Consider the following 27,903-nt stretch of genomic DNA (forward strand, 5'->3'; position numbering starts at 1 on the left):
CCCACACTTTAGTGCCGGAACCGGCACTAAAGGGCCTTACGAACCGGTGCTATTGCCCGGTTCTGCACTAGTGTGTTCAGATAATCAGTAGTGCATATTTAGGCTGATATTTCTACTACAGAGCACTTGGTGGATTTGTTGACTATTATAGTCTTTTTCCGTGTAACTTAAGAAGTGTTAACATATTTTTAAAATATTACTGTAATTTTGAAATCTGTTCACATGTTTAAAAATGTTCATTCAATTTAAGAAGTGTCTGCACATCTATATCTCGCTCCTATCATATTCTTCACTGCATGTTATCCTCTATGATTGCATATACTAAACCTGGGTTAATACTAACTTAGCATTACCTGTTCGACGAAAATGTTGGGGACCGGCACCCTCGCCCCAAGGCCAACGATGAGCTCCAGGTTCTTGGATCTATTCAGGTTGCGATGGCCGACGATGAGCTCCAGGTTCATCGCTCGCCAGGCTCCTCTTTGGTCGTTGCTACGCATCTCAGCTCTAGTAACCAGGTCAGACCTCACCTACGCACATCATATGGTTATTGCTCCACCATATGATATGAACATTGAGATCCCCAAGACTCGCGATTCGTGAGCCAAACTTTGAACCACCGCGGGAAGTTCTAGTACGACCTTGTGAATGACCGTCGGATTATTTCATGACTCGTGCAGGATTCAAGGAAGAATTTGATACATACGTGCGTAACACCGGCCTAGCGGACTTCTCGTCAGATAAGTGCTTACAGCATTACAACCTCACTGATTCTTTTGTACGGAGATTTGAGTACTCAAACCGTCGAGGTACGCAACCTATTTTGTTTGATCTTTATGATAAGTCGTATCACATGGACCTTGAGGAATTTAATGAGGCATGCAAAATTCCACATTGGGGCACTTGCACTGAACCACGTAAAGATGATTTTGTCGAGTTCCTTGCTAGCTTTACCGTAGGAGAAACTAGAAGCATCATACAATCTACTATGGGGAGCATTCACTTTCCTGCTTTACATTATTTTGCTCTCTTCATAGGCAGATGTATTAATAGTAAACATGATCGTAGCCACCTTTGCGCTTCTGATTTGAGTATTCTTTAAAGCGTAGTAATGAATGATAGACAATATAACTTAGGGGCTATTATTGCACGTCGGCTACACAATAATGCTTTAGATGGAGATTTCTTTTGTTGAATTTATGCCACTTGTTTAGACGACTATATTGAGGTACCTATAAGAAATGATGATACTCAGCTACCACCTGCTTTCCTTGATTATGACGCTATGAAATGTTTCCAATTTCTTGAGAGGGGTGATTTGCCCTTCCAATACAGACTAATCTTTGACAGGAGCCGTGTTGTTTATATTACGCTCCCTGCGCCTACCTTCTTGACTTTCAGGTAAAATGAATATATTTCATACTCAGAGAGCAGGCAGATGAGTACAAGAGAGCAAGGGAGATTGCTCGTCTCAATGAGGTAGCCCGCCAAGCGGTGGCAGCTGCAATCGAGTTCAACCCCAACTATGACTTTGGATATCATCCCCGACAGCCGTGGCCATAGACCAACTTAGGTCTAAAGCCTAAGCTTGGGGGAGTACGTATTTCTCAACGACATTACATTCATGTTCACACACTCATTCCAGTTGTCGGTGTTCATACTTTTTCATTGTATCATCCAATGTTAGTTTATTTTTCTCGTGTTCTTCTTGTACGGTTGAAAAACTTTGAAAATGCAAAAATATTTCTCTTTTGTTTTTGTCTTTTCTTTCTTGTTTATTTTCTGAGTAGTCATAGTATTTAAAAAAACAAAAATATTTCCTGTTCTTCTTTTTCTTGTTGGGAGCTTTTCCGTGTAAATAGTTTGTCTCGTCCTTGTTTTATTCTTTCTTCAAAAAACAAAAATTCCAAAAATATTTTAGTGTGTTTCTTTGAAATTCTTTTCTTTTCTTTGGGTCGTGAGGGGAAGATCACGATGAAAATATTGAGTGGCTCTCATATGCCTTATTGTTGATCTAACAAAGAACTCATATTACCTTGTCTTCTCCTTCGAATAAATGTTTGCAGATTCCAGCTTAGTCCAATGCACGAACACTCTTATTATTATTCACATCGTTTGGTCGTGCAAGTGAAAGGCAATAATGACGAGATTTGCTGAAGTGATTGAGATGGAGAAAAGCTGGTACGAACTCGACCTATTTTGTTTTTTGTAAGTGAAAGGCAATAATGACGAGATTAGCCCATCGTTCTTGATTCAGCCTATTATGCATAAGACATGTTTGCAATGACAATTAGAGCGTATAGTTACTCATGTCATGATATATTAGCTAGGAGTGAATAATGGTTTGTCTTGTGTGCCAACATGCATTTAAGATAGTTATGATGTGGTATGATAGTATGGTATATATCCTCCTTTGAATGATTCAAGTGGCTTAAATTGGCACGTGTTCACGCATGTAGTTGAATCAAAATCAATATAGCCTCTACGATATTTATGTTCATGGTGTTTTATATCCTACTCATGCTTGCATTCAATGTTGATTAACCTCAATTCATGTTTAGCACCATTGTCGCTCTGTGGTTGGTCGCTCCTCAATCTATTTGCTAGCCTTCACCTGTACTAAGCGGGAATACTGCTTGTGCATCCACTTCCATAAACTCAAAGTTGTTCCATATGAGTCCATCATATCTACCTATATGTGGTATTTACCTGCCGTTTCAAGTAAATTTGCATGTGCCAAACTATAAACCTTCAAATAATAATCTGTTTTGTATGTCCGAATCGCTCATGTAGCGACTAGGGGCTGTCAGTATCTTAAATGCTAGGTGGGTTATTCACACGATGAGTGTTTATTCACTTGTCATTCACGAGAAAGTGGCTGGTAATCGGGATGCCCAGTCCTGCAATTGAAAATTAAAATATAACAATTAAACAAAACTCCCCCAGGACTGTTGTTGGTATGGACGGCACCCGTGAATTCGGCTAGTCGTGGAGTGTGTTTGTTGGTGGAGGGGGAGTAAAAACTTTACCATTCTATTTGGGAACCACCTACAATGTATTTAGCATGGAAGGTATTGAGAACTCTTGGTCGTTATGTTGACAATGAACGCATATCTCTCAAAATTATATCCATCTCTATTTTAAAAGCTTCGAGCACTGGCACGTCTACAAATCCCTGCTTCCCTCTGTGAAGGGTTTATTGATAACCCACAAGTATAGGGGATCGCAACAGTTTTCGAGGGTAGAGTATTCAACCCAAATTTGTTGATTCGACACAAGGGGAGCCAAAGAATATTCTCAAGTATTAGCAGCTGAGTTGTCAATTCAACCACACCTGGAAACTTAATATCTGCAACAAAGTGTTTAGTAGCAAAGTAATATGATAGTGGTGGTAACGGTAACAAAAGTAAAGACAGCAAAAGTAATGTTTTGCTATTTTTGTAGTGATTGTAACAGTAGCAACGGAAAAGTAAATAAGCGTAAACCAGTATATGGAAAACTCGTAGGCACCGGATCAATGATGGATAATTATGCCGGATGTGGTTCATCATGTAATAGTCATAACATAGGGTGACACAGAACTAGCTCCAGTTCATCAATATAATGTAGGCATGTATTCCGTAAATAGTCATATGTGCTTATGGAAAAGAACTTGCATGACATCTTTTGTCCTACCCTCCCGTGGCAGCGGGGTCCTATTGGAAACTAAGGGATATTAAGGCCTCCTTTTAATAGAGAACCGGTACAAAGCATTAACACAAAGTGAATACATGAACTCCTCAAACTATGGTCATCACCGGGAGTGGTCCTGATTATTGTCACTTCGGGGTTGCCGGATCATAACACATAGTAGGTGACTATAGACTTGCAAGATAGGATCTAGAACTCACATATATTCATGAAAACATAATAGGTTCAGTTCTCAAATCATGGCACTCGGGCCCTAGTGACAAGCATTAAGCATAGCAAAGTCATAGCAACATCAATCTTAGAACATAGTCGATACTAGGGATCAAACCCTAACAAAACTAACTCGATTACATGATAAATCTCATCCAACCCATCACCGTCCAGCAAGCCTACGATGCAATTACTCACGCACGGCGGTGAGCATCATGAAATTGGTGATGGAGGATGGTTGATGATGACGACGGCGACGAATCCCCCCTCCGGAGCACCGAACGGACTCGAGATCAGCCCTCCCGAGAGAGATTAGGGCTTGGCGGCGGCTCCGTATCGTAAAACACGATGAAACTTTTTTTCTGATTTTTTTCTCCCCGAAAGACAATATATGGAGTTGGAGTTGGCGTCGGAGGGCATCCGGGGGGCCCACGAGATAGGGGGGCGCGCCCAGGGGGGAGGGGCGCGCCCCCCCACCCTCGTGGACAGGGTGTGGGCCCCCTGGTCTTCATCTTTGGCGAGGATTTTTTATTATTTATTCTAAGATATTCCGTGGAGTTTCAGGTCATTCCGAGGACTTTTCTTTTCTGCACATAAAACAACACCATGGCAATTCTGCTGAAAACAGCGTCAGTCCGGGTTAGTTCCATTCAAATCATACAAGTTAGAGTCCAAAACAAGGGCAAAAGTGTTTGGAAAAGTAGATACAACGGAGACGTATCAACTCCCCAAGCTTAAACCCTTGCTTGTCCTCAAGCAATTCAGTTGACAAACTGAAAGAGAAAGAGAAAAACTTTTACAAACTCTGTTTGCTCTTGTTGTTGTAAACATGAAAATCCAGCATTCAAGTTTCAGCAATTATTATGAACTAACCATACTCACAATAACACGTAGGTCTCACAATTACTCATATCAATAGCATAATCAGCTAGCGAGCCAAAATAATAAAACTCAGATGACAACACTTTCTCAAAATAGTCATAACATGATATAACAAAATGGTATCTCGCTATCCCTTTCTGAGACCGCAAAACATAAATGCGGAGCACCTTTAAAGATCAAGGACTGACTAAACATTGTAATTCATGGTAAAAGAGATCCAGTCAAGTCATAGCCAATATAAACCAATCATAATGAATGCAAACGACAATGTGCTCTCCAGCGGGTGCTTTTTAATAAGAAGGGTGATGACTCAACATAAAAGTAAATAGATAGGCCCTTCGCAGAGGGAAGCAGGGATTTGTAGAGGTGCCAGAGCTCGATTTTTGAAATAGAGATAAATAATATTTTGAGCGGCATACTTTCACTGTCAACGCAACAACTATGAGATGGCTGTATCTTCCATACTACATGCATTATTGGCAGTTCCCAAACAGAATGGTAAAGGTTTATACTCCCCCTCCTCCACAAGCATCAATCCATGGCTTGCTCGAAACAACGAGTGCCTCCAACATTCAACGGGTCCCAGGGGGAGTTTTGTTTAATTATTTTGATTTGCTTTGATCTTTTTGGATCATGGGACTGGGCATCCCGGTTACCGGCCCTTTCTCATGAATGAGGAGCGGAGTCCACTCCTCTTGAGAATAACCCACCTAGCATGGAAGATATAGGCAGCCATAGTTGCACATGAGCTTCTCGAGCATACAAAACAGAATTTCATTTGAAGGTTTGGAGTTTGGCACATACAAATTTACTTGGAACGGCAGGTAGATACCGCATATAGGAAGGTATAGTGGACTCATATGGAACAACTTTGGGGTTTAAGGAGTTTGGATGCACAAGCAGTATTCCCGCTTAGTACAGGTGAAGGCTAGCAAAAGACTGGGAAGCGACCAACTGAGAGAGCGACAACAGTCGTAAACAAGCATTAAAATTAATTCACACCGAATATAAGCATGAGTAGGATATAATCCACCATGAACATAAATATCATAAAGGCTATGTTGATTTGATTCAACTACATGCGTGAATATGTGCCAAGTCGAGTCACTCAATTCATTTAAAGGAGGATACCATCCTATCATACCACATCATAATCATCTCAGTAGCATGTTGGCACGCAAGGTTAACCATTATAACTCATAGCTAATCAAGCATGGCACAAGCAACTATAATCTCTAAATGTTATTGCAAATATGTTTACTTCATAATAGCTGAATCAGGAACGATGAATCATCATATTTACAAAAACAAGAGAGGTCGAGTTCATACCAGCTTTTCTCATCCCAATGAGTCCATCATATATCATCATTATTGCCTTTCACTTGCACGACTGAACGGTGTATATAATAATAAGAGTGCACGTGCATTGGACTAAGCTGGAATCTGCAAGCATTCAACTCAAGAGAGAAGACAAGTAATATGGGCTCTAAGTTAAATAAACAATCATGCATATAAGAGCCACTAAAAAATTTTCAATATAGTCTTCTCGACCCCCAAAGTAAGGAAAAGAAAAATAAAAACTATTTACAAGGGAAAGCTCCCAACAAGCAAAAGAAGGACGGGAAATATTTTTGGGTTTTCTTTTTAATTCTACTACAAGCATGGAAAGTAGACTAACTAATTTTTTTTGTTTTTTTTCTTAAGGTTTATCAAACACACAAGAAGAAAGCTAGAAAAATAAATTTAAACTAACATGGATATTACAATGAAAGAGTATGAGCACCGACATCTAGCAATGAGTGTGTGTGATCATGAATGTAATGTCGGTGGGAAATACGTACTCCCCCAAGCTTAGGCTTTTGGCCTAAGTTGGTCTATTGCCAGGGATAACCTGGCTGATATCCGTAGGTGAAGCTGGGGTCGTACTGCGATGCAGCGGCTACCGCCTGCTGAGCAGCAGCTCGGCGTCGGGCTGCTTCCACTCCCCTCTCGTTCTCATCTGCCTCCTCTCTGGTACTAATATATCTTCCTCTCGCCTGAAAATCAAAGAAGGTAGGAGCAGGAAGAGCAACACGGACCACACGCCGTCTGTCAAAGATTAGTCGATACTGGTAAGGTGGTCTAGTCCTCTCAATGAACTGGTGGGAAAACATAGGATCAAGATCTAAATAAGAAGTGGGCAACTCCACATCACCCTCACGAATGTCTACATCAAGAAAATTAGCTAAGCGGGTTGCATAAATTCCTCCAAAGAAATCTCCGTTACGTCTATTAAGATGCAACCTACGAGCTGCAATGGCTCCCATATGATAAGCTTGGTCCCCTAACACATCACTTCTGAGAATGCTGAGATTAGGGGCACACATGTGACATGCTTCATCCTTAGTAGTTATACATCTACCAATGAAAAGTGCAAAATAATGTATAGCAGGAAAGTGAATGCTCCCTATAGTGGCCTGTGCTATATCTCTAGATTCCCCCACAGTTATTCTAGCAAGAAAATCTCTATATTCAGATTTAGGGGGATCCCTGATACTACCCCAAGATGGAAGTTTGCATGCCCGAGTGAAATCCTCTAAGTCCATGGTATAAGACTTGTCATAAAGGTCAAACATGACTGAAGGAGAATTACGCGAAGATGAATAAACAAACCTCCCCACAAATGAACTTGTGAGATAACGATACTGGGGGCATTTATCAGCTTCAAAGTCCTCAAGACCGGCATTACGCACATATGCGTAAAATTCTTCTTTAATTCCCACTTGATTCAAAAAAAATTCCGAAGGCCATTCACAGGGCCTCACGAGCGCGTCTCTTGGTGGTTCCTCGTCACCATCACGCATTGCAAGTCTGGGACCTTGCTTCCTTGAAGAACCACCTTGGAACATCCTCCTAAGCATATTGTTTTCTCTGAAAATAATTCTGAAATTTTTGGTAACTTCAAACAAAAGTGAACCAACTTCAATAAGATTGATAGCAACTACTCATACAAGTGCCTAGAGCATATATCAAGCATTAGAACTACTTGGAACCATATAAATTTGACATGCAAACTCAAGAACATGGTCACCTATGCAGCACAAATTTGCAATGAATAAAGAACTAGAACAAAAACTAATTGGACCAATGGAGGAGTCACATACCAAGGAACAATCTCCCCAAGCAGTTTTGCGAGAGGTGCTTTGAGCAAGGAGATCGAAAATCGCGGCAAAAGTTGCTGGAACACGAGCTTGAGTTGGTTTTTCGGGTTTGTGCGAGGCAGAGGAAGAAGATGGGTGCAGGGATAAGTGGAGGAGGGCCACCGTGGGCCCACGAGGCAGGGGGCGCGCCCAGGGGGGTAGGGCGCGCCCTCCACCTTCGTGACTAGGTGGCAGCTCCCCCCGCGGTAATTTTTGCACTAAAAATCCTTAAATACCCCGAAAAAATCATATTAAATTGGCATGGCATTCTGAGGACTTTTATTTTTGGGATATTTTTATATTGCACGGATAAGTCAGGAAACAGACAGAAAAATACTATTTTACTTTATTTCTACTAAAGAATAGAAAATATAAAGAGGGTACAGAAGGTTGTGCTTCTAGTTTCATCCATCTCATGCTCATCAAAAAGAATCCACTAACAAGGTTGATCAAGTCTTGTTAACAAACTCATTCCGATAATCATGGAACCGGAGAAATTTCGAATAACACTATGTTACCTCAACGGGGATATGGACATCCCCAACAATAAGTATATCATATTTCTTTTTGACAGTAGGAAGAGGAAATTCAAAACCTCCAAATATAATCGATGGAATTTTTCCAATAGAGTTGATACTATAAACTTGAGGTTGTTTCCTCGGAAAGTGCACCGTATGCCCATTACCATTAACATGAAAAGTGACATTGCCTTTGTTGCAATCAATAACAGCCCCTACAGTATTAAGGAAAGGTCTTCCAAGAATAATAGACATAATATCATCCTCGGGAATATCAAGAATAACAAAGTCCGTTAAAATAGTAACGTTTGCAACCACAACAGGCACATCCTCACAAATAGCGACAGGTATAGCAGTTGATTTATCAGCCATTTGCAAAGATATTTCAGTAGGTGTCAACTTATTCAAGTCAAGTCTACGATATAAAGAGAAAGGCATAACACTAACACCGGCTCCAAGATCACATAAAGCAGTTTTAACATAATTTCTTTTAATGGAGCATGGTATAGTAGGTACTCCTGGATCTCCAAGTTTCTTTGGTATTCCACCCTTAAAAGTGTAATTAGCAAGCATGGTGGAAATTTCAGCCTCCGGTATCTTTCTTTTATTAGTAATAATATCCTTCATATACTTACCATAAGGATTTGTTTTGAGCACATCAGTCAATCGCATACGCAAATAGATAGGTCTAATCATTTCAGCAAAGCGCTCAAAATCATCATCATCCTTTTTCTTGGATGGTTTCGAAGGAAAAGGCATGGGTTTCTGAACCCATGGTTCTCTTTCTTTACCATGTTTCCTAGCAACGAAGTCTCTTTTATCATAACATTGATTCTTTGATTGTGGGTTATCAAGATCAACAGCAGGTTCAACTTCTACATCATTATCATTACTAGGTCGAGCATCATCATGAACATCATCATTAACATCTTCACCAGGTTCATGTTCATTACCAGATTGTGTTTCAGCATCAGACATAGAGATATCATTTGGATTATCAGGTGGTTCAGCAATAGGTTCACTAGAAGTTTGCACAGTTCTATCATTTTTCTTTTTCTTCCTTTTAGAAGAACTAGGTGCATCAATATTATTTCTTTGAGAATCTTGCTCGATTCTCTTAGGGTGGCCTTCAGGATAAAAAGGTTCCTGAGTCATTCTACCAGTTCTAGTAGCCACTCTAACAGCATAATCATTTTTCTTACTATTCATTTCATCAAGCATTTGCTTCTGAGCTTTAAGTACTTGTTCTACTTGAGTGGTAACCATAGAAGCATGTTTGCTAACAAGTTTAAGTTCACCTCTAATATTATCCATATAATCACTCAAGCGTTTAATCATAAAGGTATTCTGCTTTAATTGTCTACCAAAATAAGCATTAAAGTCATCTTGCTTAAACATAAAGTCATCAAGCTCATCCAAGCACTGACTAGCAATTTTAGTAGGAGGGACTTCAACTTTATCATATCTATAGAGAGAATTTACCTTTACTACCTGTGTCGGGATATCGGGAGGTTCTTTAGTAAATAAGTAATTGAGATCATATACTTCTTCAACAGGCGGTAAATTAAGACCATGTGTTTCTTCAATAGGAGGTAAATTCTTAACTTCTTCAGCTTTAATACCTTTTTCTTTCATAGATTTCTTTGCCTCTTGCATATCTTCGGGACTGAGAAATAGAACACCTCTCTTCTTCGGAGTTGGTTTAGGAATAGGCTCAGTAATTGGCTCAGGAGCTGGCTCGGGAGGTGGCTCAGGAGGTGCCCAATTATTTTCATTTGCCAACATATTATTCAATAAAATTTCAGCATCATCCGGTGTTCTTTCCCTGAAAAGAGAACCAGCACAACTATCCAGGTAATATCTGGAAGCATCAGTTAGTCCATTATAAAAGATATCAAATATTTCAGGTTTCTTAAGAGGATGATCAGGCAAAGCATTAAGTAACTTGAGAAGCCTCCCCCAAGCTTGTGGGAGACTCTCTTCTTCAATTTGCACAAAATTGTATATTTCCCTCAAAGCAGCTTGTTTCTTATGAGCAGGGAAATATTTAGCAAAGAAGTAATAAACCATATCCTGGGGACTTTGCACACAGGCAGGATCAAGAGAATTAAACCATTTCTTAGCATCACCCTTTAATGAGAACGGAAATATTTTGAGTATATAAAAGTGGCGCGATCTCAGATTATTAGTAAACAGGGCAGCTATTTCATCTAACTTACGAAGATGTGCCACAACAGTTTCAGATTCATAGCCATAAAAAGGATCAGATTCAACCAAAGTAATTATTTCTGGATCAACAGTAATATCATAATAATCCTGATCAGGAACATAGATAGGTGAAGTAGCAAAAGCAGGGTCGGGTCTCATCCTACCTCTAAAAGATTCCTTACTCCACTTAATTAGTAACCTCTTACGTTCAGGTTTATCCCGACAAGCAAGAATAGCTTCATAAGATTCATTATTAAAAAGATAACCCTCAGGAATAACAGGCATAGGTTCATCATCACTAACATCATCATGTTCAGGTTCACTAATTTCTCTTTCTCTAGACTTAGAAATTTGCTCATCTAGAAATTCACCAAGTGGCACGGTAGTATCAAGCATAGAAGTAGTTTCATCATAAGTATCATGCATAGCAGAAGTGGCATCATCAATAACATGCGACATATCAGAATTCATAGCAGTAGTAGGTTTAGGTGTCGCTAGCTTACTCATAACAGAAGGTGAATCAAGCGCAGAGCTAGATGGCAGTTCCTTACCTCCCCTCGTAGTTAAGGGATAAATTTTTGTCTTAGCGTCTTTCAAGTTCTTCATAGTGTCCAGCAGATATAAATCCCAAGTGACTCAAAGAATAGAGCTATGCTCCCTGGCAACGGCGCCAGAAAAAGGTCTTGATAACCCACAAGTATAATGGATCGCAACAGTTTTCGAGGGTAGAGTATTCAACCCAAATTTGTTGATTCGACACAAGGGGAGCCAAAGAATATTCTCAAGTATTAGCAGCTGAGTTGTCAATTCAACCACACCTGGAAACTTAATATCTGTAGCAAAGTGTTTAGTAGCAAAGTAATATGATAGTGGTGGTAACGGTAACAAAAGTAAAGACAGCAAAAGTAATGTTTTTGGTATTTTTGTAGTGATTGTAACAGTAGCAACGGAAGAGTAAATAAGCGTAAACCAGTATATGGAAAACTCGTAGGCACCGGATCAATGATGGATAATTACGCCGGATGTGGTTCATCATGTAACAGTCATAACATAGGGTGACACAAAACTAGCTCCAGTTCATCAATATAATGTAGGCATGTATTCCGTAAATAGTCATACGTGCTTATGGAAAAGAACTTGCATGACATCTTTTGTCCTACCCTCCCGTGGCAGCGGGGTCCTATTGGAAACTAAGGGATATTAAGGCCTCCTTTTAATAGAGAACCGGAACAAAGCATTAACACATAGTGAATACATGAACTCCTCAAACTATGGTCATCACCAGGAGTGGTCCTGATTATTGTCACTTCGGGGTTGCCGGATCATAACACATAGTAGGTGACTATAGACTTGCAAGATAGGATCTAGAACTCACATATATTCATGAAAACATAATAGGTTCAGATCTGAAATCATGACACTCGGGCCCTAGTGACAAGCATTAAGCATAGCAAAGTCATAGCAACATCAATCTCAGAACATAGTGGATACTAGGGATCAAACCCTAACAAAACTAACTTGATTACATGATAAATCTCATCCAACCCATCACCGTCTAGCAAGCCTACGATGCAATTACTCACGCACGGCGGTGAGCATCATGAAATTGGTGATGGAGGATGGTTGATGATGACGACGGCGACGAATCCCCCTCTCTGGAGCCCCGAACTGACTCCAGATCAGCCCTCCCGAGAGAGATTAGGGCTTGGCGGCGGCTCCGTATCGTAAAATGCGATGAAACTTTTTTTCTGATTTTCTCCTCGAAAGCCAATATATGGAGTTGGAGTTGGTGTCGGAGGGCATCCAGGGGGCCCACGAGGTAGGGGGCGCGCCCAGGGGGGAGGGGCGCGCCCCCCACTCTCGTGGACAGGGTGTGGGCTCCCTAGTCTTCATCTTTGGCGAGGATTTTTTATTATTTATTCTAAGATATTCCATGGAGTTTCAGGTCATTCCGAGAACTTTTGTTTTCTGCACATAAAACAACACCATGGCAATTCTGCTGAAAACAGCGTCAGTCTGGGTTAGTTCCATTCAAATCATACAAGTTAGAGTCCAAAACAAGGGCAAAAGTGTTTGGAAAAGTAGATACGACGCAGACGTATCACTTATCTATTTACTTTTATTGTTGAGTCATCATCTTCTCATGAACGCACCAGCTGGAGAGCACTATTGTCATTTATATGCTTTGTTTTTATTGATGTTGAGTATGAGTGTGACTGGATCTCCTTTACCATGAATTACAATGTCTAGTCAGCCCTTGATCTTCAGGGATTCTCTGCATTTATGTTTTGCAGTCTCAGAAAGGGCTAACGAGATACCATTATATCATATTGTATCATGATTTTTTTGAAAAAGTGTTGTCATCCGAGATATCTTATTATTGCTCGCTAATTGTTTATGCTATTGATATGAGTAAACATGAGACCTAAATGTTATTGTGAGTGTGGTTAGTTCATAATCTTTGCTAAAAACATGGAGATTGGCTAGACATATTTGCAACAACAAGATCAAATAGAGTTTGTAAAAGTTTTTCTTTGTCACTTTCAGTTTGTCAACTGAATTGCTTGAGGACAAACAATGGGTTAAGCTTGGGGAAGTTGATACGTCTCCATCGTATCTACTTTTCCAAACTCTTTTGCCCTTGTTTTGGACTCTAATTTGCATGATTTGAATGGAACTAACCCGGAGAGATGTTGTTTTCAGCATAATTGCCATGGTGTTATTTTTGTGCGGAAATCAGAGTTCTCAGATTGACCTGAAAATTTTGGACAATATTTATGGAAAATATAAAAAATACCGGCGCAAGAAGTAACCGGAGGGGGGCCACCCAGGGGCGCGCCCACCCTCCCAGGGCGCGCCTCACTGGCTTGTGGAGCCCCCGGACCTCTTATGACCCTAATTCCAAATCTATACAATAGTAGAAAAGGGGGCGACGGTTCAGGCCGGGTCAGCCCATTAGTCCCGGTTCAATCTAGAACCGGGACCAATGGGGGCATTGGACCCGGTTCGTGAGACCAGGGGGCCGGCCGGGCCACGTGAGCCGTTGGTCCCGGTTCGTCTGGACCTTTTGGTCCCGGTTGGTGGGACGAACCGGGACCAATGGGCCTGGCTCCTGGCCCACCAACATTGGTCCCGGTTCGTGGCATGAACCAGGACCACAGGATCCCCTTTAGTCCCGGTTCATGCCACGAACCGGGACTAAAGGCTTGGCCCAGAGTTTAGTCCCACCTCGCCAACCGAAGGGCGCCCACACCTGTTTATAAGCCCGTCCCTCTCTGCGTTGTTGAGCTCCTCTCAAAGTGAAAATAGATGCACCTATAGAGGAAATTGGACCTAAATTCATAAATAGAAATTAATTATGAATTTATGTTTAATTTTCTCTATAAGTGCATCTATGTTCACTAACAGAGAAGTTTTTATTTTTTGTGACCTAAAAGAAAAAAGAAATCACTAAAAAACTATAAGTATTTAGTTCTAAGTAGAAATGAAAAAATAAATAGCAAAAAAAGAAAAAAAAATGCCTATAATATTTGTTATGCCTAACTAAAATTACCAAATTGAGTAAAGTTATTCATAAACTAGTGATTCACACAAATTTTAAAAAATTCAAATTTAAACTATTCAAATTATAAAACTAATGGCACTAACAGAAAGTTTATAATTTTTGTGACCAAAAATAAAAAAGAAATCACTACAAAAAAAAGTGCCACCAACTATTAAATAGCAGGAAAAAGATTGACTCAAAAATTAATTTTAACTATTCTACAAAGTGTTTTCACACAAATTTAGTAAACTAGTGATTCATAAACTAGTGATTCACACAAATTTTAAAAAATTCAAATTTAATCTATTCAAATTTTAAAGCTAATGGCACTAACAGAAAGTTTATAATTTTTGTGACCTAAAAGAAATAAGAAATCACTAAAAAACTATAAGTATTTAGTTCTAAGTAGAAATGAAAAAATAATGGCACTAGTAAAGTTAATCACAAACTTGAGATTCACACAAATTTCAAAGAATTCAAATTTGAACTATTCTAATTTGACAGTAATGGCACTAGTAAAGTTAATCACAAACTTGAGATTCACACAAATTTCAAAGAATTCAAATTTTAACTATTCTAATTTGAAAACTAATGGCACTAACAGAAAGTTTATAATTTTTGTGACCTAAAATAAAAAAGAAATCACTAAATAACTATAAGTATTTAGTTCTAAGTAGAAACGAAAAAATAAATAGAAAAAAAGAAAAAAATGCCACCTACTGGGCCAGCACGGCTTGAATACGACTAGAAACCCAACCATGGGCCAGGATTCATGCCCGCAGCAGGCCCAGTAGGCCCACAGGCATTGCAGTGTCCAATTAGGCCCATAAGCCTGCATTTCAGAGGAGTTCGAGAGGGAAGAGGCGGCGGAGCTTATAAATAGGTGCTGGTCACTCTCAGCTAGCGAGGTGGGACTAAACTCCCACCACCGATCCAGCGCAAGGCCATTGGTCCCGGTTGGTGGCACCAACCGGGACTAAAGGTGGGAATTGGTTCCGGTTCGTGACAGAAACCGGGACGAATGCCCCCTTTAGTCCCGGTTGGTGCCACCAACCGGGACCAAAGGCCGGCGCTTCCCGCCCTTTGGGCTGCCGAAAAGTGGCCTTTGGTCCCGGTTGGTGGCACCAACTGAGACTAAAGGGGACATTCGTCCCCGTTTCTGTCACGAACCGGGACTAATGCTTCGTTTATATAAGTAGCACTTGTGAAATTTTTCATTCAGTTCGTTCTTCCCCGCCCGACGACGCCGCCAGGCTGCGCCTCGCCGTCGCCCCTGCCTCCGACGCTGTCCCGCGCGGCCGCAGACGCCGTCGCCGCCCCGTGCCCCCTGCCTCCTCGCCGCCGACGCCGTGCCCCTCACCGTCGCTGTCGCCGCCCCCTGCCTCCTCATCGCCCGTCGCGCCGCGCCCCCTCACCGTCGCCGTCTCCGCGCCCATCACCGTCGCCGTCGCCGTGCCCCTCACCGTCGCCCCCGTGTCCTGCCGGCCTCCTCTTCGATCGCTGCCCCGGCCCGTTGCGTAATTTCCTAATTTAGATGTGTAGTTAATTTAGATGCGTAATTTAGGATGTAGAGTTAATTGAGTTGTTGTAGTTAATTTAGATGTGTAGTTTAGATGTATAGTTAATTGAATTGTTGTAGTTAATTTAGATGTATAGTTTAGATGCAAAAGTTAGAATTTTTTACTGTCCATACATTTTTTTGGTGATATTATTGTTGCATATGCAAAAGTTTGTGTGTTCATATATGTGCAAAGAATATGAAAAAAATTTCATAGAATTTTTATGAATTTTTTTGTTGTAATTTTGTTCATAGAATTTTTATTTTGTTCGTAGATTTTTTATGATTTGTTTCTGTTGTAATTTTGTTCATAGATTTTTTATGATTTTTTCTGTTGTAATTTTGTTCATAGAATTTTTATGATTTTTTTGTTCATAGAATTATCTTTGTCAATTTACGTATATGTTCATATTTAGAAGAAAAAGAAGGAGAGAAAAAAGGAAAATAAGAAGAGGAAGAAGGAGAAGAAGAAGAAGAAGAAGAAGAAGAAGAAGAAGAAGAAAAGGAGGAGAGGAAAAACAGGAGAAATAAATAAGAAGATGAAAAAGAAGAAAAAAAAAGAGGAGAAGAAGAAGGAATAGAGGAGAAGAAGAAGAATTCTTCTTCTTCTCCTCTATTATTCCTTCTTCTTCTCCTCTTTTTTTCTTCTTCTTCCTCTTCTATTCCTTTCTTCTTCTCCTCTTTTTTTCTTCTTCTTCCTCTTCTTATTTCTGTTATCGGGTATGTCGTTGTCGATATACCCCCCTCCCCGATAACTTTTAGTAATTAGTACTACTTAGAAAGTGTTTAATGGAATTAGTTAGAACTAGGTAAACTTGTTTATTTTTAGTAAGTACTACATTATTCTATTTATAGTAAGTGCTTAGTAGTTGAACTAGTTGATTTAATAAAACTGGTTTATTTTACTATAGAAGTAGTTTATTTTTAGCAAGAAAATTAATAGAACTAGTTTATTTTTTTAGTTAAAGCAATTATTCCCGCATCGACGTGGACGATGCCTATCCCGTATCCTCGTCGTCGAGTCGGCGGAGGACGACACCTGCTTGACCAGATGGGCCATGTCCGGGACTGGGCTCCGCCGGGGTGGTACTGGGAGGCGCTACCTTCCGGGAGGCGTAGCTTGGTGAGGAGCCAGCCCGTCGTCGACCCGATCCTTGTTTGGTGGCGGTCGCGTGGGCCAGTGACGGTGCCGAGGCTTCCAGACACCGCGGAGGTGGTACGTCACCGTGTCAGCGAGGAGGACCAGCACGTCCGTCGCTACATGGTTGCGTTGGAGGGCAGGTTCGAGAATACCTGGCAGGTTCTTCAGGGATCTCACTGGAGCTATGATCATGTGATGGTTCCTTCCCTTTGGGTGTCCACCGCCCGCGCCGATACCCATCGGGCGCTACGGTTCTAGCTGTACTGGCGATATGTATGATAGTATTCGACGTGTATTAGTGATAATATTCAATGTACGGACACATGGAGATGATGTAGTTTTTCTTATAATTGAATGCATCCGAATTTGAATACTACTTTATTTTGCGATTTGATTTTTCTTATTGAATGCTCAAATTGGAGAGCACTATGCAAGGCATATGCATATGATTAGTTGAATAATAATGATCTAATTTAGTCTTTGAATTATGAACATATAGGAAATGTCATCATCGGACGACGGAAGTCTCCCGAGGGAGTGCGACTGGTGCCACGACGATCGAGGTCAGTGCGACAGGCCTCACCTGGACGATGGTCGGCGCTTCAGCATTAAGCTCGAGGAGACCTTCGAAGTACAAACGGTACGCAATGACGACAAGTGTTTTTTTTCATAATTAAGCATGACTTCAACTATTTCAACGTGTAATTTTCATCTTTTACAATTCGAGTATAGTTTATCCCATGCCATGCAAGACGCTATGTCTTGGAGAGGATGGATTTTGAAGACCATGAAAATTTTGAAACGAAGAAAATTCACCTAAGGACCCATCATGATGTGGATTTTGAAGTAAAATTGTATAATGCTGAGAGCGTAACCCATTTTGGTGGCAATAATTGGGAAGCATTTTGCAAATTGTATGGTTTTGATGAGGGTATGCTTGTCACCATGGATCTTGGTGATCCTGATATCGAGCAAGGCAATATGAACATTTGGGTCCTTGTTGATACGCCTCCAGTTCTACCGCTATGTGAGTTTCTCAAACATAGTTAATTATTAACTAATTTATATTGTTCATTTCAAAATAGTTGACAGCTTATTTCCATTGACAACTTATTTTGAAGTATCAAAGAATGTGCAGAAGATGGTAGATAGAACTTACTACACCGATGGCTCTGAGTTAACTTACAAGGAGAAAACTCATCTGGTTGGATTTTGTAATGATCTTGAGAATTACAATATCTACAATCGAACTCCTCAACATTATGGTCAATACGTGCCACTGGTGCACGTGTTGAACTACGGTAACTACCATGGAGATACCCTGGTAAGATTTTTTACTATTACGACATCCGTGTATCTTTTTGCATACTTCTAAAACCAGTACATCATTGCTAACTACAAAGTTATTACTATGTTTTTCAATAGAGAATCCCAGAGGATTGTGTGCCTCATTTGATCTATCAGAATGGCGGCAGCCTTCGTGTTTTGAACATATACCCAGGTCATCCTATGAATCTCAACTGTCCATACCGGATTTCTAAAAGAAGTGGAGACATGACTATCAAAGAATGGAAAAAATGTATGGACAGTCGTAAGGAGCTTCTTGGAAGCAAAAGGAAGCGAGGCGCAAGAATTGGAGACAGGATGATCTCCATTCTTCATAATGGATAGTCAGGGTCTATATTGTTTTATGCTATTTTACCTTAAGTGTGTTTAGGTCCTACCTAATACTGATGATCATGTGCTAAGAACAATTATGTAGGGTTGGGTTCGATGACTATGAGGATGATGATCGTATGACTTATTATTAATAGCGAGTAGAACTTGTATGATGATGCTTGATTAGTAGGACTTGTTATTATATATGATGATGTATGATGCGAGCATGCATGAGTTATTATATATCTGCGGGTGAAATGAACATAGCAGTAGCGTTGGTAAAACAAGGATGAACATGTAAGAGAGGACACTTCTCTCTATTAGCTAGCTAATAACAACCTAAAAATAACCCCCTAAATCCCTAAAATAGCCACTTTTTTTTAAAAAAGAAAAACCTCAGCTCCAGCCAGCTGCTGACGCGTGGAAGCCTTTTGGTCCCGATTTATGTCATCAACCGGGACCAAAGGCCCCCCTGCCTGGGCTGCCGGCAGCGGCCACGTGGAGGCCCATCTGTCCCGGTTCTGGTTTGAACCGGGACTAAAGGGTGGAGGTATTAGTAACGACCCTTTAGTCCCGGTTCATGAACCGGGACTAAAGGCCCTTACGAACTGGGACAAATGCCCTGTTTTCTACTAGTGATATATTCCTATTCGGGGAGAAAAAAATAAGAGAGAAGGATTCATCTCGTTTTACGATACGGAGCCACCCTCACCTCCTGTTCTTCATCAGGAGGGATGATCTGGAGTCTGTTCGTGGCTCCGAAGAGTGGAATCTGTCGCCGTCGTCATCATCAACCTTCCTCCATCACCAGTTTCATGATCACTACTAGGGAAAAGGCTAGCAGCAGCGCGGGTTTTAGGCCTATCAGCAGCGCGGGTGCCTGCGCTACCAATAAGGCGCTACAGCTAACTCTTAGTAGTAGCGCTGCCTGTACCCGCGCTACCACTATTGACTATAGCAGCAGCGCTTTTCAGGAACACGTTGCTATTATTTAGCTATAGCGATTTCCAGGTCTAGCGCTACTGTTATATCTTTCACCATTTCCCCATTTCAGCTTCGATAAACTGCAATTTCCAGATACTAGGTACTACTAGATATCAATTTCATAAAACATTATAGGTACTAGGTAGTACTCCCTCGGTTCGAAATTACTCGTCGTGGTTTTAGTTCAAATTTGAACTCAAACCACGACCAGTAATTTGGAACCGAGGGAGTACTAGATAACAATTTCATATATACTCAACATGCAACCTCAAGCAGTACAAGGTGACATCGACGACAATCATCATATTTAGTTCTAGATGATATCGACGACGATCATCATATGTAGTTCTACATGATATCGACGACGATCATCATATGTAGTTCTAGATGATATAGCCACACACACATATGTAGTTCTAGATGATATCGACGACAATCATCATCCTCAAGCCTGGGCAGTGGGTGTTCCTGATAGTAATTAGGATGGCCCGTCCAACACGAAGATTCTTGCCAACGAGGAATCTCTTCCACCCAACCGAGTTCAAGTGTGTGCGACCATCTGTGCCCATGCGGTACGTACATGTGGTGACGGAGCCCCTTGCGGTAAGGCGTAGTCCAACTGAGCCTTCTTCATCAGGCTCGATACCACAACTCACAGATAGGTTCTTTGGCAATCTCTGAATAAGAAAAACATATCAATTAATAAATAGCCTCACACATACTCTTGCAAATATATTTCTATTAAGTCTGGATTACTACACTATCAAAAGACACAGTACTACGCACTTGTACTAATTAATCATGAATTCTACTAATAAGTATATATATGGATTATCTACACTATTAATAGTTCCTTGAATTCTACACCAATAAGCATGTGATCAGACTTTACACTAAAGTATATCATCGACTAGATTCCAGAAAGCATATCATTGGACTCTACACTAAGCATATCATCGGATTCACTAAGCATATAATCGGATAATTTGCATTTGTAAGTATAACAATAAAGCACATATATATCATCAAATTACTACATGCAGTACGTATAACATACCATTTCATGCCGATCGACCATAGTACTTGTCAGGCGGGTCACGAATGGCACCCCGACAAAGTCATCACATGGCGGAATTATGTCCCATAGGTTGCACACCTCCTCCTCGCTCAGCCTCATTCTTTCAGCTATGATGGCTTCATAAAGTGGGTTCTCATCATCTTCATTGAGTGGGTCCTCATTATCTTCATCATCTTCGTCATCTTCCACCAGGTTGATATAAATGACAACCAGCTTGGGTCTTTCTGCTCTGAAGGAGAATCTGATCAACTCACCACCAGTAAGACGCATGCGAGCGAGGAAACGGGCCCATCCATCTCCTCCAATCTGCGACATATTGCATCCTTTCTCGACCTCCATAGTGTACGGCCCCCCAAGAGCCTCAAATGTCACAGTGTCTCCAGTCAGCTTGTTGAATTTGAACCTCACATTGCATAGGACGATTTGTGTAAGAAAAGCAAAATGACACAATGTAGTAATGCCAACACTAAAAATAAAATAATTGTTACATTTCATCTAATTTCTTACCGCCGCATGACAAAAACTCGGATGGAAGTAGATGCCGAATAGCTTGCCAGTTGCAAGGCTGCTGGCGCACCTTGACTTGCACAGTCGATATAGTGGTGCTGGTGGTGGCGCCATTTTCCTAAAGCAATATGAGCAAAGGATTAACGATTCACTTCACAGGAAACAAGTGGCAAATTTAACTAAATTGGCACCTACATTTTGCCAAAAAATAACTTATTACAAAAAAACTAAATCGAGCATACTAAATCAACTAAATCAACTAGCATACTAAATTCACTAGCATACTAAATCAAAATGTTCTAAATCAACTAGCCTACTAAATCAACTAAATCAACTAGCCTACTAAATAAACTAAATCAAAATGTTCTAAATCAACTAAATCAACTAGCCTACTAAATCAACTGAATCATATCAACTAAATCAAAATGTTACATATGAAAGCCTACTAAATCAAAATGTATCTGGGAGGACGGACAAGGAGGGGCGACTCAAGGAGGGAGAAGATAGTAGGACGGAGGAGGAAGGCGGAGCGAGGAGGGGCCGACCGGCGGCGAGTGGAGGGAGGACGGATCGAGGAGGAAGGCGGAGCGAGGAGGGGGCGGCCAGCGGCGAGTGGAGGGAGGACGGAGGAGGAGGCCGGTACCGAGTCCAGCGAGGAGGATGAGGCGACAGCGGCGCAGATCGGGGGAGGGGCGACGGGGGAGGACCGGCGGCGCGGGGGTGAGGAGGAGACCGTGAGTGCGTGTGAGTGTGATATGTGGATGAGGCTAGTGAGTGGGGGGAGATGGAATGGCATAGCAGTAGCGAGCTATAGGTAAACGCGCTACTGCTAAACTACCTATCAGTAGCTCCTTTCGGCCTGAACGCGCTACTGCTATGTGTCAGTATGTAAAAATAGACATAGACATAAAAAATACATTGATCATCAATGGTCTTTTTGTGTACAATCTGATTTGTCAATAGGAATCCTCGCCGGTTGATTTATGAACTGGCGAGGACTCCTATTGTGGCCACAGATCCTACACATAGAGTTCAATGAAGACCAAGTGCTTGTGAAAGTTGTAGAAGAAACATACTTAAGGTGGGTAAAACTCTCTTCACGGAGCGAGATGGGACTAAATTTTTGTAGTTAATTTAGCAGTAGCGATTATTGCCCGAATGCGCTACTGCTACGTTGTAGCGCTGTTTATTTAAACGCGCTGCTGCTATAACTGGCCTCGCGGCGGCGTCGTGGGAATTTTAGCAGTAGCGCTTCTTGGAGTGCACGCGCTACTGATAAACTTGTTTCAGCAGCGAGCTTCTGTGGCCCGCGCTACTGCTACTTAGCAGCAGCGCCTGATTTTAAAGCGCGCTGCTGGTAAGATTCTGTGTATAGGCTTTTCCCTAGTAGTGGATGCTCACCGCCGTGTGTCAGTAATTCCATCATAGACTTGCTAGACGGTGATGGGTTGGATGAGATTTATCATGTAATCGACTTAGTTTTGTTAGGGTTTGATCCCTAGTATCCACTATGTTCTGAGATTGATGTTGCTATGACTTTGCCATGCTTAATGCTTGTCACTAGGACCAGAGTGCCATGATTTTAGATCTGAACATATTATGTTCCCATGAATATATATGTGTTCTTGATCCTGTTTTGCAAGTTATACGCCCTTATTACGTGTTATGATCCGCATACCCCAAGGTGACAATAATTGAGATTCTTTCCGGTGATTGCCGTAGTTTGAAGAGTTCATGTATTCACTAAGAGCTAGTGCTTTGTTCCGGTTCGCTATTAAAAGGAGGCCTTAATATCCCCTAGTTTTCATTAGGATCCCGCTGTCACGGGAGGGTAGGACAAAAGATATCATGCAAGTTCTTTTCCATAAGCATGTATGACTATATACAAAATACATGCCTACATTATATTGATGAATTGGAGCTAGTTCCATGTCACCCTAGGTTATGACTGCTACATGATGAATATCATCCGACACACTTATCATCACCGATCCATTTCCTATGAGTTCGTCAAATATTGTTCTTTGCTAAGTTGTTTCGTTGCTGCTACTGTTACAATCGTCACAAAACTACTACTATTACTATTGTCACTATTAATGTTACTATCATATTACTGTGCTACTAAATACTTTGCCCTAGATATTAAGTCTTTCAGGTGTGGCTGAATTGACAACTCAACTGCTAATACTCATGAAAATTCTTTGGCCCCCCTTGTGTCGAATCAATAAATTTGGATTGAATACTCTATCCTCGAAAACTGTTGGGATCCCCTATACTTGTGGGTTATCATCTGACATGCAATCCAGATTTCCAAAGCTGATGGTCTGGCCAACGGAGAAGTTCTCGACATGGCCGCCGAGTCGGCTTGCGGCAAGATGCTGCCGAAGGAAAATGGCTGGTCTGGGCCAAAAGTCATCCCGCAGCCGACGTTGTCGTTGATCTCAAGACAGGCCATCGAGCCTCAACGACCACATAGAGGGACCTGGGCCACCGTTGTCGGTGATAAAACCGGCGGATGTTGGGTAGGATCCTGAGCTGGTGATCTTGGCACGATGGTTAACATGAAGTAAAGGGGTCACAATTTTACCTAGGTTCGGCCCTCTGGAAAAGGTAAAACTCTACATCATGCTTGTATTGTATTGATTATGGATGGGGTACAAACTACAGGATGATCTACCTCGAGATCATATGAATGAGTCCTAACCTCTAGAAACCTTGCCTCTACAAACTAAACCCCTCGGCTTATATAGGCAACAGGGGTATCCAGGGTTACAAGTAGATCAGCTGCAACTAGGGATAATATGTCGACCATTCAAATATGCCTTGAAGTGTACGCCAAGTCTACGGAGGATTCCATCTTGAGTACCCCAAGGGCCATGATATACGTGTTCCATTCTTGATCTATCAGTGGTTCCTTGGCCCAGCCCATGAATAAAGGGCAGACGTGGTGTGCACCCCCTAGTCGGGACACCATCACGTAAGACCTCCTTTATCTTAGGCAGCTTCTTATTTAACTTTTCTTGGAACTATTGGTTGCGTGTATCTTAGAAAAAAAGTCTAATTATCTTCCCTTATTTGTCACGGCGGCAACAACTCAGTTGGCGTTTGGGTGAACAGATCAAGAAAGATGGTACTCCGGAAGAAGAGCATCAGCTAACATTTTCTTGCCAATAAAGATGGCACACATCTTGCATTTTAATAGTTAATGCCCACGCAGAGCAGAAGTGTCTCTTGCTAGTACTACTTGCCTACTTTCCACCATCAAAGACGTTTAGTTTCAGGTTATGAAACTTAGAGGTAAGTTTCGGATGGCAAAAACAAGTCCATCAGAAAATGAGACCTACACCATTTTATCGTGGTAGGTCATCAACTTTAGAGGTAGGTTGATTTCATACATCAAAGAAAGATGTAGTTTCAGGTTATGAAACTTAGAGGTGTCAAAAAGTAGTCCATCAGAAAATGAGACCTACAGCATTTTACCGAGGTAGGGTAGGTCATCAACTTTGGAAGTAGGTTGATTTCATACTTCTCATAAATGCAGTGTTCACGAGCTCTCGTGTTTCGAACCAAAACCAACTTGTGGCACCCGCCATGGCCGGTGCAGGAGGACAATTTTATATTATCATCAGTGCAATGGCGCAGCTCCGGGTAGCCATCATGGCGCAACGGTCCGGCACGTTTATCAACAAGCAGACCTCGCCGAGTCCAGGTAATAGATGCATGTATGGCTTTAACCTTGTTTTAGTCAGGAAATGATTTGCTTTCCAATATCTTCCTTATTAGTTGTAGCCATGAGTGCACGTTTATCAACAAGCAGACCTCGCCGAGTCCAGGTAATAGATGCATGTATGGCTTTAACCTTGTTTTAGTCAGGAAATGATTTGCTTTCCACTATCTTCCTTATTAGTTGTAGCCATGAGTGAATTGGTGTAGGAATTTTAAAATGAAATCGGAGGGGAGCCCTCCTTATAAAAAAAGAGTTAGGAAAAAAAAGAAATAGCAATGTTAAAATGCAACCTAAGAATTATGCTAACGGCTGGTAAAGGTTATTCTGTGTTGCGTTTTGCAATGAATAAGTTCATTGCATATTACATGCAAATCAAGCTTGCATGATATATTGGTGTTTATGCTTGCCTACTAGAAACCAGTAATATTTTTTACTAGAAAGTCAAGCTCCAAGAAGTTGAGTGTAATGCATACATCGTTACATTTCAGCAACACCAATATCGAGGACGATTTCCGTTAATCACAGCGGGCGTGGTGACTTCAAGCATATTCAACAAGCAATAGATTCCATTCCGGATGGTAATTCTGAGTGGATCCGTATCCACGTTGCAGCGGGGACGTACAGGTAACCTGAAGTACTAGCTTGTACGATATATACAGTCGGCGTATGTACTTTCCATTGCTTCTAGAATCATATCGGAGATTAATATTGACGATGTATCCTATGTGTATGTGTATGCTTAATTAATTCTTTATTAAGGGAGAAGGTGCACATAAAATCAAACAAGCCGTTTATAGTTCTAGAAGGGGAGGGCCGAGATCGGACGGCCATGGAATGGCCGGATCACTATTATCGGAGTTTCAACAGAGTGCCTACTACTTTCGAATCAGCGACGTTTCGGTGCGACGCCTCCGATTTCCAGGCACCGAATATAACGTTCAAGGTTAGCTGTTACTCTTGTTGCCAAATCACTGTGATCTCTTCCATGCATGCATGTCCGCGCGAACCAGCAACTTCCTTTTACGTACCAGCTAGCTGCTAGCTACTTACTTGCGTAATTTTGAGAGCGACAAGAGAATAATTAGCTGTCTGTCTACGTGTTGTTCTTGACGCATGCAGAACACTTATACAATTGATAACAACACGGTGCCAGCCGTGGCTGCTCAAGTGTCAGGAGATCGCTCCGCGTTCTACAACTGTGGATTCGTGGGGGTCCAGGACACGCTGAATGACCAGCAAGGTCGCCATTACTACGAGAATTGCTACCTTGAGGGTGCGGTAGATTTTATCTTCGGCCATGCAAGATCAATCTTTCAGGTAGTAGTACTAGAAAACCATAATTGCAATCTCTTTCAATTAATGCATGCGTAGGTGTTGGTCTACCTATATCAAAACCAACCACAAGACTTAACCCTGCATGCATGTTGTTATATACTTATATATGCATAGGGTTGCACGTTGTGGACATGCAAGCTACCATCGTGGAAGTATCATGGCTTCCTCACGGCTCAGGGGCGCGAATTGTTGAGTGAAGATAATGGGTTCGTTTTTAAGGAGTGCACCGTAGATGGCGTCACGCCGGTTTACTTGGGGCGTGGGTGGCGATTCTGTTCCACGGTGATCTTCTATCGAACGTTTTTGTCTAACATCATCGTCCCCCAGGGATGGGACGCCTGGAAAGCCAAGGGTCATGAGTGAGTATACATATATATACGTACTGTATGATCTACTGTTTGCATGCATTACAGCCTTAATCACTAATTAATGTACCAACGTGTTCGAATTATCACAGGAGCTCGCTGACAATGTTGGAGTCGGAGTGCACGGGGCCAGGATCCAACAGGACAGGCCGAGTCCCTTGGTCCAGGGTAGCCAGCGGCACAGAGGTCGCCAGGTTCACCGACATAAACTACGTCTCCAGTGATGGATGGCTAGGGGCGAAGCCGCACTAGATACGTACTATTTATTATTTACGAGAAAATAGCTACGCTGCTCTTGGCATGTACGTACCTACTCTGGATTGTGAGAAACACACTTCTACGTGCCACTATACGATAGCATCAAGCAAACTATACTCTACATCCGGTGGCGTGGCAGGCTCTCTATATATCCACTCCCTGCGTAAACATATATAAGAGCATTTAGATCATTAAAAAAGTGATCTGAATGTTTTTATATTTGTTTACTGAGTGAGTACCTAACTTGGCATTCTATTCAAATTTTTGTTGGTGGCTTACCAAGCTGACCACTTAGCATTATTTTCCATATATGTTTCTTTGGCAAAATTATTTATGCGTACGTGCAATATATATGCATGCATGCACAGATAAGGCACGAAGAATGCTTGCTAAAGCTTACTTAATGTTTATATATATGGTCTTAAGGAGCCAAGCGCGCATGATGAGTCTAAAAAAAAGCCTACTCCAAACATGCATGTGCTAGATGTATCCAGAAAGAAGATTCATGGCAGGAACCCGGCTCCTCAGAGATTTGAGCTTCCTGGCCGTTGGATCATTTTGCTTGATGCGTTTAGGGCCGTCGGATTGAGCCCTGGGACGACCTCGCCCGTCGCATCAAAGTGGTGCTCCTGTAGCAACGAATAGTTTCATCCCGATCGTGCCACCACGCGTAAATAGCCTGCCCCATGGGGGGCATTTTCATCATTTCATGCTTATGCGCATAAAAGGTGGCCGCTCCCATGAAGATGACCTAGCCGCCTCTCTCCCGCACTCACACAGCTCCTCGCCTCTTCCTCCCATCCCCACCTCCTGCCCACCCACTGGATCTACCGTCGTCGCCTCAGTCGCTGGCCGATTCCGACCGCTCCGGTGAGCTCCAGCGCCGCCAACACACACACGGCTGCTCCTCGACGAGCTCTACAACCTTCACCGCGTCGATCTACTTTTCCTCGCCTCCCGTGTTCGCCCGCTTCAATTTCCCCTGTTAGTGTTTCAGTGGTGGACGTGGACCTCACCTCCGACGGCCGCCTTCTCGTTGCTCCGGTCATCTCTGCCCCCG

General features: G+C 41.8%; 2 protein-coding genes across 2 annotated transcripts; one reads left to right on the forward strand and one right to left on the reverse strand.

The window, feature by feature from the left end:
* Positions 1 to 19,989: 19,989 nt before the first annotated feature.
* Positions 19,990 to 21,293, reverse strand: LOC147974243 (uncharacterized). Its single transcript, XM_087519428.1, has 3 exons — positions 21,160 to 21,293; positions 20,631 to 21,075; positions 19,990 to 20,250 (listed from the first exon to the last, which is right to left on the reverse strand). The coding sequence occupies exons 1-3, from the start codon at positions 21,270 to 21,272 to the stop codon at positions 19,990 to 19,992; spliced, it is 819 nt and encodes a 272-aa protein (XP_087375554.1). The 5' UTR covers positions 21,273 to 21,293.
* Positions 21,294 to 24,740: 3,447 nt separating this feature from the next.
* On the forward strand, positions 24,741 to 27,086 carry LOC125553320 (putative pectinesterase 66). Its single transcript, XM_087519429.1, has 6 exons — positions 24,741 to 24,867; positions 25,374 to 25,509; positions 25,645 to 25,828; positions 26,005 to 26,202; positions 26,335 to 26,579; positions 26,678 to 27,086. The coding sequence occupies exons 1-6, from the start codon at positions 24,750 to 24,752 to the stop codon at positions 26,835 to 26,837; spliced, it is 1,041 nt and encodes a 346-aa protein (XP_087375555.1). The 5' UTR covers positions 24,741 to 24,749; the 3' UTR covers positions 26,838 to 27,086.
* Positions 27,087 to 27,903: the final 817 nt, after the last annotated feature.

Source organism: Triticum urartu, chromosome 4A (assembly GCF_056163025.1).
Source record: "Triticum urartu cultivar PI428250 chromosome 4A, HENAU_Tu73, whole genome shotgun sequence".
Classification (NCBI taxonomy): Eukaryota; Viridiplantae; Streptophyta; class Magnoliopsida; order Poales; family Poaceae; genus Triticum; species Triticum urartu.

Bases quoted from the DNA above. Each gene is read 5' to 3' on its own strand.
- LOC125553320 (XM_087519429.1), top strand. From the start codon at position 24,750: ATGGCCGGTGCAGGAGGACAATTTTATATTATCATCAGTGCAATGGCG. The intron at 25,829-26,004 runs GTTAGCTGTTAC...TGACGCATGCAG, and splicing joins CACCGAATATAACGTTCAAG to AACACTTATACAATTGATAA. The intron at 26,580-26,677 runs GTGAGTATACAT...GAATTATCACAG, and splicing joins TGGAAAGCCAAGGGTCATGA to GAGCTCGCTGACAATGTTGG.
- LOC147974243 (XM_087519428.1), bottom strand. From the start codon at position 21,272: ATGGCGCCACCACCAGCACCACTATATCGACTGTGCAAGTCAAGGTGC. The intron at 21,076-21,159 runs GGTAAGAAATTA...TTTTCTTACACA, and splicing joins CCGAGTTTTTGTCATGCGGC to AATCGTCCTATGCAATGTGA. The intron at 20,251-20,630 runs GTATGTTATACG...TTTCTTATTCAG, and splicing joins TGGTCGATCGGCATGAAATG to AGATTGCCAAAGAACCTATC.